This window comes from Euprymna scolopes, chromosome 7, assembly GCF_053919585.1.
Source record: "Euprymna scolopes isolate OS-2025 chromosome 7, ASM5391958v1, whole genome shotgun sequence".
Classification (NCBI taxonomy): domain Eukaryota; kingdom Metazoa; phylum Mollusca; class Cephalopoda; order Sepiida; family Sepiolidae; genus Euprymna; species Euprymna scolopes.
Window position 1 is genome coordinate 49,492,978 of NC_136488.1, and position 12,085 is coordinate 49,505,062.

The window sequence follows — 12,085 nt, forward strand, 5'->3', positions numbered from 1 at the left end:
GATATATATATATATATATATATATATATATATATATATATATATATATATATATATATATATATATATACACACACAGGGTGACCCGAAAAAAAACGGGCCCCAACTCTAATTAGCCCCCGTTTCTTAGTGTTTTGTTCGAATGAAATGAAACTTTGGTCATAACTAGTTTATTATATTCAAATATATATATATATATATATATATATATATATAAATTCACCTGCCATCCCTTTTTTTAAAAGATAGAATTGCTCGATCGTCAAAGACATGATTACAGCAATCTAACAGGCATATATATATATATATATATATATATATATATATATATAGAGAGAGAGAGAGAGAGAGAGAGAGAGAGAGATTTATAAATTCACCTGTCTTCATTTTTTAAAAGATGGAATCTACCGATTGTCGAAGACAAGATGCAAGCAAGCATGTCCACAGAATTTTATAATTATATATATTAATTGTATTTGATTTTCAGTCTTATGATATGGTACATTTAGAAATAGTTTAATCGAATTGATTGACCAAATCCAAACTTGATTAAAAGGTACGAAATCCCACCACCACCACCACCTACAAAGCCAAAAAATATTTTACAAGAACTGACTTTTTAACTTACCTTTGAGACTTCAACCATATCCAATTGTTCATCGATTATTTCTACGCTGTAAGAATAAATCTCGTCACCTTCTGGCAGCTTCTTTCTAGCGTCAGCTCCTTCACAGAAAATCGTTGTTGGCATCTTCGAATAAAATAGGAAAGTGTTTTAATATCTCTATTTAGAATGTGGATCCATTATTGCGTTTCCACTTCCGGTTTCAACTCCTACATTCGGATGTAAAATCTCCCAAAGATAATTTGAATATTGTTTAGTTGTTTTAGTTTTTAATAGCATGTTAAATGCTTATATTTTATCATTATATTTCTTATTTTTAAAATCTTTATTTTTGTTAAATTGTTTTTATCTTTTCTACCGTTTCAGAAAGTAAAAAAACTTATAAACGTAGAAAATAATTAACACTATAATTTGTAAACAAAAATAGACCACGTATAAGTTTATAAAACGCATTAGAATAAAGTTCTCTACTGAACTCGCCTAGTTTTAATCTTCATAGCACTTTTAATTATTTGCCACCACTCTCCTTTCTGAAATTGATGAGGCATCTGTCAGTCAGGTTGAGGCTGATATTTTAGAAGATCGACACGTAAATATTCGCCAAATAATCCAAAATGTCCAGATTAGTACAGGGTCTGTGAAAACTATCATTCATGGCCATTTGCATATGCATAAAGTGTTTTCCAAATGGATTCCCAGGTTGCTGAAGCCTTTCAAGAAGCAATCGACTGTTCGAGGATGAATTTCGAGATGCCAAGAAAATGAAAAGTTTTTTGCTTTTTTTTTTTTTTTAAAGACTGATTACGCAGGATTAAATCTGGATTTATCACTATAATCCAGCGACCAAAGCCCAGTCAGTGTAGTGGAAACACTTCGACACACCACCTCTAGAGAAGGCAAGATTATAGCCCTCTGCTTGCAAGCTCATGCTCGCAGTCTTCTTGGACTAGGACGGAGTAGTGATAACAGATTTTTCTGGCAAAGGGTATTATAATTACAGGAGGGTATTATGTTTCACTTTTGAGAAAATTAAAAGAAGCCATCACAATCAAGGAGCGGGGCAAGATCAGCAGTGATATCCTTCTGCAAGACAAATCTCCAGTCTACAGCGTGAATGTTGTCAGTTCAGATGCACGGGTGTGAGGCTATGAAATCATCTCTCATTCACTTATTTTCATCACCTTGCACCCTCTGATTTTCTACTTCTTTCCAGTCATGTATTTGATTTTGAAAGTAAGAGCCTTTCCCAAGTGATGCAATCTTCATTTCCAAAGTCACGTGATAGTTTGAGAACCAACCTGGGCTTTTCTATAAAAACAGTTTTCACGGCATCCAGTCGGAACCTTATTCTGGAAAAAGTAGTCTTTGCAGTGTCCTTCAAGAGATATTAAAAATCAGTGTCATCCTGACAACAAGCTCCTCCTTGGTATCGACTGCGATACGGTTGGTGTCTTTCTCAACTGCACTCTACTACCCAATTGTGCCACATTTTTTAAAGACAAGGCATAAAACCACTTGATGTAAGGAGGCTGCCGAAAGTAAATCAACAGTTCACTTGCTACTCTTCTACAGGAAAACCAAGCTCACTAAAACTATGATGATTTGTGGCGTGTTTTCAGCAAAAGCTATGTCATGCCGCCCCACATTTTCGGAAAATAATTGAAGTGGCGATATTGAGTTGCTCTCAGCTGTTGTCAAGCGCTATATGGGGGAATGACTGCGGAATGGCCATACGTGTGACAGCAGAACTCAGTCGTGTGTCGAAACGCATAAGTGGCTGTCTGAGAACATTGACGACTTCTACTACCCAGTATACGGCATAATCACGTTGACACACCGGTCCTCGTTAAATTACTGAAGTTAAGCAACGTTGTGCCTGGTCAGTAGCAGATGCGTGACGATTTGGGAATATCAGACGTTTATGTAGGAGGACGCGTACACCTCCATGCAATAACTGCCAAAGCCTAATATCGTCATCTCCCCTGACAGGGATATACATGCGACTGGGGACTGCTTGTGAATATGATATTCCCTCGACACTTCCTACTTCGGAGCAAGCCAGTTCAACTTGCCTAAGGTGAATGCCGCTGCAATTTTTGAAACTATTGAAAATAAAACTCTGACCCCCTAACTCGCCTGATTGCAACCCCATGAACTATTATGTATGAAGCACAATTAAGAAAGTTACCAACCTTAATTCCCGAAACACCAAGCATCAGGATAAAATTGGTGTACTGGCGTCTCTCAAAAAATACTGAAGACCATGTGCACCATATTATGATCCCGCTTGAGGGAGCCCAATTCAGCCGCATTTGTATAGTAGATCCTTTTATAGGCGCACTTTGCCAAGATATAGCGTTTTTTTTTCTTCTTATTTTATAAAAGAAAGCGTCAAGTTTATCTCAATCACCCTGTATCCACGTCGATCACTTTACATCATTTTAAAACGATTTAATGAAACCTTAGTGTCACAAAATTGACATTTTATTTCGTAAACTGATCGTAAACTACGAATAATGATAATCAATTTTTAAGAATGGTTCACCAACGCATATTCCAACTACACTAAAGTAATGGGGGACAATTCTACTGAATTACAATTATAAAATGAAGTTTTATTGATCGTCAAAAATTAGTCTTGCTGACGAATTATCTAAACGTCTAAAAATATGATGACCTGTTGAAGATACAGTGATTGTCTATAAATTGAGGTACAATTTTTTTAAAATAACAATTTTTACTTAATTGTTATCATCGCAGTGCATTTCCAGATTATATTAAAATATGTTAGGGATTGAACATAAAAGTCTAAACAGTTAAAGATTAAACCTTAAAAACTCATTTCTTTTTTTTTTTTTTTTTTGCTTCTCGTTTTTTATGCTGTTATTTTTTATTTATTTATTTATTTTGCTATAAAAATTAGAATCTAGATAACTTTGTCGGAACTTTTCAAAACGCTTCCTGTTCGCAAATTTATCGATATTTTATTCCTTATTCAGGATGACTCCCCATAAAATGCCATCTGTGAAATTGTTATTAAAATCCATTTTTTTTTCAGTTTTGCAATACTTGAAACAAATAAATTTCAGTGTATACCTGACTTGTTCAAGTTTCTAATATGAATATTAAACAGTCTTTGTTTATCGCCGTTAAATGATATTCGAGAACACTTTGATGATAGTCTCATCAGTAAAACGCATGATATTGATTAGGTTTTACACTCATCCGACCTTCCACCGCCCCGGATTTTTATCTGTGGTATTGTCTTAAAGATAATACCTATTAAAATAATTCTCAACTTATATCTGAACTAAATGAGTGCCGTCCCAATCAAACTGAAGGCATCATCAAGAAAGGAGTTAGGCAATTTTTTGCGAGGTAAAATACCAGATTGAGAAAATGGTCTATCTTTCTCTCGAGAGAAGATGGGACTCTCTTAAGCCGTGGTAGGTACCGCATCTAGTGATGGTGGCACGATAAAAAAAAATACCCTTGATAGCCTTGACGAAGCATCAAGTATTCAGCTACCGAGAACATTTGAATTACACTACAAACTCGTGTAGTGAGTTCAATCTCGGCTATGGCCACGCTGGTTTGGGGTGGTTTTTTATACGTTAGCAAAGTTTCCTATATTATGGCTGTATATAATAGCGCATGAAACACATATCTTGTGTTTTTTTTTTCTTTCAGAAAAAAATAGAAGTCGTAGCAGAATATGACAATTGGATATTGGAATGGTTTTGAAAATATCCGACTAAAAAGTGCAGAAAATTAAGACCAGGTATCGCTATAAAATGCTTTGTCTTTCATTCAGTCGATCGCGTTAACGTTTTGAAAAAAAATTCGACTACACCTTTATTTACGAAGATTCGTCGCCTGTAACGTTTATGTTTAAAATAGCATTTTAGCGCCAAATTCACAATAAGTGAATATTGTTTATTTATTTATTTTTGAAAATCGCTTACGTCAAAGAATGAAACAACTTGGTGTAAGTAGCTAAAGAAATACCACTTCGTGATCAAAACCTAGTCAGCGATAAGTGTTAGATGGAGAGATTTTGACCCAGAAAACAGCAATTCTTCTCACTTTGTCAGAAACATCGCTTATGGAATGTGGGGACTAAAAGGCCAAAAAGAGGAAGCGTCCTAACATTTCTATACGAGGTTTTGTTCGTAGCTATGTGTGTCACACCTGTTTAAAAACATTTTTGTTAGTCTGCCATGGTTAAGTTTGAAATAGCATTTTCGTTGGTCTATCACACTTATATTCAAAATATCACGGTTAGATTTGAAATAGCATTTTCGTTTGCCTGCTATGGTCAAGTTTAACACAGCATTTTCGTTGACCTGTCATAGTTTAGTTTGAAATAGAATTTCCATTGTTCTGCCATAATTAAGTTTTAAATAGCATTCTCTTTTGTCTATTATGGTTAAGTTAAGATTAGAATTTTTGCTGATTTGCGATAGTTAAGTCTGATTTTAGCATTTTGATAGCTTAAGGCTCTTATCGTATATTTGCAATCCTGTTTATGGTTTCTAGTCAAAAACATCTCGCTTCTTACCTCGAACGCAGCTGCCTCTTCGTCGAACGAAAATACATCGCGATATTCGAAGAAATAATAATCAAAAACAACATGGAATGGCTTATTTTTCAATTGACCAAAGACATCGAAACGGACCGGAATGTTTTGCTTCGTGGTCCGTCCTTCACTGTCCCATCCATCTGCAATTCGAAAAAGAACAACAAAGAAAATAAAAACTCTTTCTTAGGTTTTAGCTGTCATAAATTAGCTTCAATACAAAACTAAATAATTCTATGATTATTAATATCTTCAACTGCCTAAACACTGTCGACTGTTTTACTTACGTATCTTATAGCCACATGATAATCTATAAATATTAGTGTTTCAGAGAATATATAAATTCATGGGAAAAGATCATTTAATTATGAATTATATAATATACATATAATAAATATTGTTTAGACCTAATATTATAGATTGTGTTTACTTCCAATTTCCTTATACTTTAGCCCTCATATTCTATGTATTTTTTCACCTTAAACTTATAATTCCGAAATGAATTTATAGACAATTTATAGTCAATGAATATATATATTAACAAATATATAGTTTATCTTAATAGATGTTCAATAGATATACCTTATTATAACTATAATATTGTTTTTTCATCCATTCTAACAATTAACCCATTTGGCTCATATATTTGAAACCCTTTATCAATCAAGTAATAATCACTTGTTTCAACATATACAGTTTATTTTTAGATCAATATTTGGAATCTGATTACTATAAATCCATTTGTAATATTATGATTATTACAGATATATTTTTCCGATCTATAAACTAACTTACTTAGCAAGCTGAACTTTAAAATTTCTAAACATTACGATCAATCTAGAAGTTATAATATAATCATCCACTACTACTCCCTATTCTAATTTAATATTTTAATTTTTCCTCTACACCTAATTATATAATATAGTTGTATGCTCTTTTTTATCACACTTACCTTTATTGTTCATATTAAATATTAATTTAGATATATTTTGCCATCGCATACGCTATCATAATCTAAATTCATTTGGCATATTTAATCAGTTTATAAAATTTTACCATTGTTATTCTGTTTATCTTAATTAGCTAATTATATTTATATAAAGTATTTATCTCCATAGAGAAAATGCTCAGTTTATTATGTTATGATAGTTTCATATATTTTCTTCTAATCTATTTTCCGAATTATGTTTTATTTAAGCTCATTGGTTACTTAGTACAGCTAATTAAACCAATTACAAATTACTAACATAGAATTATATCTTATCATGATTTTTTTAATCATGCTATACAGTACAACATAAAAATTCATACCCTTTCTTTTTTTATTTTCTGTTTAATTTATCATAAAATCATTGCTGTGCTGTAATTTGCTCACCTAAACATTATTATTACTTTATTTTTATCATTTTTATTTTTATTCTCAACCTTATTTATTTATATATTGATCTCTATAAATCAAGATAAACTTTTCTTGCTAAGTACGTTAATTCAATTTTAATTTAATGTACTTTCTAATCATGTTTTAGTCGAGATAATGTATGCTTTGATTTATGTAAACAGTTTTGAATTACTTCCTGGCGTTTGTTAAAAACGTTTTCTTTGGATATTATTGTATGATACGATTCGAGATTGCAAAGGTTACATCGGCCAGACTTGTTTGGTGAGTATTTACTAGCACTACCCAATATCGACCATTTAAATTTGTATTCAATTTTGTTTTTCTATAATTCCCTAATTCAATTTACTAATTATGTTGCTTCCTTCTTATTGTTGTCATGTGGTATTTTCAAGGATGCTGTATGATTATTAAATCTTTCTTTAAAGCTACGATCTGTGGCTCCAATATATGTTCTAGTTCTGTTATTATCTGCTACTTCATATTTATATACTACATTGGAAGTGAGACATTTACCTTCTAATGAACATTCGTCAATATCCCCGCAGTTGCGAAATGAATTCCCTTCAATATTTTGATTATTTAATAATTCTCCTTCATTTGTCTCTTTGTCTATTTTTGCATTGTTAGAACTTATAATAGTTTTCACTAAATTATTCGTAGTCGAAAAAGATAATTTAACATTATACCGGTTTATAATTTTACTTAGACTAATTTCGGTAGGGACATTTTTATCAATAATTTGAAAAAATTCTGTTGGTAAATTATTTTTATGTGTGCACTGTAAGGCGGATTAAACCAAATGCAATTTCTACGTCTATTTTTATTTCTAGTGGTATTACTGTTGTTATTTTTGAGACTGATATTGTCTTTAACATTATTTTACTACAATTAATATTTTTTATACTATTTTTATAATCGGATTTACCCATTGCCACATTGTATGAAATAACATGTGATGGTTTCGGTTTTGATATTTTCCATTCCTCTGATACTTTATTTACATTTTTAATATATTTTACTTCACCTTTATATCCAGATCAAGCTAATGCTTCATTATAATATTCTTGTTTGTTATTAAATATATCCTCGTTTTGGAATAATCTGGAAATTCTTTTTGATATGCTAGGTATAATGGCTTTTTTCGTTGAGATTTTGATCGATGAAATCTCCGATCTTCTCCAGATGTAATTTTTTAACTTGGGAATCTTTCTATCAAACTCGGGAATCTGCACGATATATCGAGCAAAACTCTTTATTTAATCCACGTTCCGTCAGCCTTCACTGGATAGAAGTTCTAAGTAGTTCACAATTGTGTTTTCGGTCGCGCACACTGAGGATTGAACCTTCAACCTTCAGAAGAATGTAACTTATACAACTGAATTTTACCAAGTATTCTAACCACTGCGCCATGGTTCCTTGGGGATCGATGAATCCAAATAATACGAACAACCAATAATATATATCACCAAATCCAATATAAAATCAGGAAGTCAACACCTAAGAAAATACAAAGTAATTGTTTTTAAATATTGATACTTTTAAAATCTAATTTCTAAACATACATTGACTGAAGCTAAGAAATGAAAGATTATAAAAGATGAATTTACTTGTAAAATAAGATTCGACGGTTAATTCAGAGACGTCATTTTTCAACGGGAAACGCCATCGAGATGTTTCGATGCCGCGAATCACAATTGAGTCGTTTACCTTTTCCTGTCAAGAATGTAAAATGTGATCAGAAAAAAACAGGATTATTAACAAATCAAGATACAAACAGAAAAAAAATGTTGGAAAATGTGTGCAAAAAATGGTTTTCTTAAAAGAAACAGAAACTATAGAAACGTTAATCAAAGTTTGATCTTGAATATTTGAAGCTGAATAAAAAATAAAAATAAAAAATAAATGTTGCTTTCTTTGCGCCTAAAAAAATACTGTTGCGTTTGCAACATTGAAATCCAAAAAGGTCGAGGTTTTTCTACGAATATATTATTATTATTATTATTATTATTATTATTATTATTATTATTAAGACATTGGTCTTCCGATGGCATAATCACATTGACACACCGGTTCCCGCTAGATCACCGAAGTTAAGCAACGTTGAATTTGATCAGTACCAAATAAGTTACCATTTGGGACTTTCAGGTTCGGTATGTGCTTTCCGCTTATCTCGGCATTGTTTCCAGTCGTCCTGATCTTCTCCTTTCCACTGGACTCAAACAGTGCCGATTCAGGAGAGGTGTGGTTGGGGTTGCGCAACCCTTGCCTCACAATTACACGCGCTACTGCCCCTAAGGGGTATCCTTTGTCTTTCAAGACTGAACCGAAGCATGGATGGATGGTCTTCCGACACACGTTGCATAAGTGATTGCTCACTAATAATAACAGGCGATGTTCCCTTGAGTTTGCGATGTTTGAAATAGAAAAATGTTGTTGTCTGAACTTGTATGAAAGGCGTTTAATAAGTAATGCGCCTGATTCACTCTCGGTTGTCTGATCGAGCTGAAATTTATCATATTCAATGATTTATATCTCTATGGGTTATATAGTAAATTACAGTTATGAACTTCTTGTGGTTTTTGATTTGCACGTGTTTGAAATGAGTTAGGTTTAAAATGTAACCTGTTGAGTGTCGCGATGCATGCCATACCAAGAAACTTTTTTATGAAATAAAAGAAACATATAATAATGACGCCTTATCATTATTTTGGGGCATTTTTAAATTCACGATGCTAGCGTTCTACAACGCTGGCATCAGGAATTTAAACATGCCCAAAAATCTGTGGAAAAAAAGCTCCAAGGCCTAGTTGCTCCCTTTCTGTTAGTGATGACGCATCAGTTAGTCTAGTTGAAGACACCATTTTGGAAGTACGACGCGTGAGTATTGACCCAGTAACCCAAGAGGTCAAAATTAGTACAGAGTCTGCGTAAACTATCATTCATGACCATTTGCATATGAATAAGGTGTCAGCTAAATGGATTCCCAGGTTACTGACACTTTTCCAGAAGCGAGAACGCGTCGAGTGCTCGAAGAGAAATTTGGCGATTTGCCAAGAACATAAGTCGAAGCACTTCAAAAGACTGATCACGTATGATAAAACCTGAATTATGATCAAAAGACCAAAGTTCAGTCAATGTTGTGGAAGCACTTGGACTCAACATTTCCAAAAAAGGCAAAGATGCAGTTCTTCACTAGCAAGGTCATGCAACCAGAACGTGGTAGTAATGCAGATTTCCTGGCAAATTGCATCACAATTACAGGAGACTACTATGCTTTATTTTTGAGGAAATTAAAAGAAGATATCAAAATCAAGAGGCTGATCAGGAAAGGTACCCTCCTTCTCCTGCATGACAACGCTCCGGTTCACAACGCGCATGTAGCCAAATCAAAAGCACAGAGGTGTGGCTCTTAAATACTACCCCATCCTCCTAATTCTTTTGACCGTTCACTTTTTGACTTTCATCTCTTCCCATAAAGTTGCTTTTGAAAGGAAAGCATTACCCAGATTATGCAGCCTTGGTTTTCAAATCATGTCGTGGCTGGAGGACCAAGCAGGGATGTTTTACAAAACGGTCTCTAGAGATGCATTAAACAATGGGAGAAATACGCAACTCTGGATAGTCTTTAATGTTGAGAAAGAGCAATAAACTGTGCCAAGTTCCGTTGTCCTACCACTATGAAAAGTGGGTCAGAGGCTTTACTTATGTAACGCCCCTCGTATATAGCGTACTTATCTGTATAAAATTCAAAGTAGCCTTTACATGGAGACAATGAAACGCCTTGCAATTACAGGTACCATTTACTTCTCTCCGTATCTAACATGGTTCGCGTCCTAATTTTGAGCTAGTGTCTCCCTCTTGTGACTTACTTCTCAACTAAAAGGCGATAACCTATATCTTTTCTATAATTGCTAGTCGGAAACATGTCATCATATGATACCAAAAATAATTTATCTCGAACTTTGTTATCGATTTCATTATTTGAATTTTGGTCATATGTTTTTAGAAATGCATTTCTTTTTAATCAAGTAATAATGGAAAAAGAATAAAATGTTTAAAAACTGGAACAATTTACCGGCTTCGTATCTTGTATCAAACGCATTGCATCTTTTGAAGTGATGAGAGGGTATTTAACCAAAGGGTCGATCGGGTGTATAAATACTTCCGGTAAATAAACACTTATATTCTTAAAACGGCATTTGTTGTCTGCAATTAAAAAAAAAACAGTGAAACAGTTTTATTTATTTACACCAGTCATTAAATATGGAAGATGGAAAAGACGTATTTATCGACTGTCGATTTGTATGGCTATGTCTGCTGACGGCACTAAAATTAAACCAGGGTTTTTTTCTTTCTTTTCTTTTTATCCTTTTTTGATACTAAATCCTAGTTACGGCTACTCAACGGGGACAGAAGAGGGCTGAACGGGGAAGCAAAAGTGAGAGTTACGTATAAATGTGGGAGTCTTTTTATAATTACACGCCGACTTTTAATTTAAATGTGATATTTGAGGTAACATACGGTTTAGTGATTCCATAACTAAACAAGAATATAAGTAAGTTGCGAGATTGTGTACATTCGCCTGACAACGTAACGATGAGCTAAAATATTATCTAGGCCTTTCATATTGTATAAAATATTCTCCAAAATTATGTCGTGGGGATGTTGATATTTCAAAAATGAGAACAGACTGAAATTTTGAATTTTTGTTATTGTTATCACAGAGAATTATTTGTCAAAATTTAGACCATAACCGAACTTTTCAAAATTATATTAAATACGGAACTTCATTAACTATAATATGGTCTAAGAAGTGAATCTCTACGATGAATAGAACTGAAGTTATCGCCAAGAGTGACTTTCAACTTTTCCATCATCTTGACCTTGATCTATGGCGTAGATTTCTTAATAGTAAAGCAGTCGTATGATAGACTATGACCGATAAGTTGACCAAGTTTGATGACGATTGGTCAAGCGATGTGAATGTTAGAGTGTGCACAAACAAACAAAAATAGTGACAAATTCGCCTAAAAACATAACTTCTTTGTCAGAAGTAATGAAAATGAGGGGGAAGTAATCCATTTTACCTGCTACAATAAACAATCGATTAGTGGAATATTCCAAGACGATCCTCACGTCAGTCCCTTCAACCGTTTGCAAGATAGACCCCTTTTCGGGGAGGTCAGCGACTCCAGCCTGAAAATATTCGTTGATGGCCATTGTGTATTTTTCTGTGATGAACGTTGCTTCGATCTCGGCTGCAAACGATTTGTTGATGCTGATTCGCGGCGGACTGTCATCTGAAAACGAAACAGAGACACAAAGAAATCAGGTAAAACAAACACGCAAAGGACTTTTTACAACCGCCTTTCTCCCTCTCTATCTCTCTTTCTCCTTATCTATCTCTCTTTCTCACTCTCCAAAAATACACACATACGCGCATATATATATATATATATATATATATATATATATATATATA

General features: G+C 33.5%; 1 protein-coding gene across 1 annotated transcript in view; it reads right to left on the minus strand.

The window, feature by feature from the left end:
- The window catches only part of LOC145279723 (uncharacterized), a 125,759-nt gene that overhangs the window by 81,726 nt on the left and 31,948 nt on the right, over positions 1 to 12,085 (minus strand). The window contains exons 3-7 of the mRNA XM_080131013.1: positions 11,691 to 11,903; positions 10,679 to 10,809; positions 8,211 to 8,316; positions 5,187 to 5,347; positions 629 to 751 (exon numbers count right to left, since the gene is read on the minus strand). Of these exons, the coding sequence (XP_079987139.1) occupies positions 629 to 751; positions 5,187 to 5,347; positions 8,211 to 8,316; positions 10,679 to 10,809; positions 11,691 to 11,903 (734 nt within the window). The remainder of the gene's footprint in view (positions 1 to 628; positions 752 to 5,186; positions 5,348 to 8,210; positions 8,317 to 10,678; positions 10,810 to 11,690; positions 11,904 to 12,085) is intronic.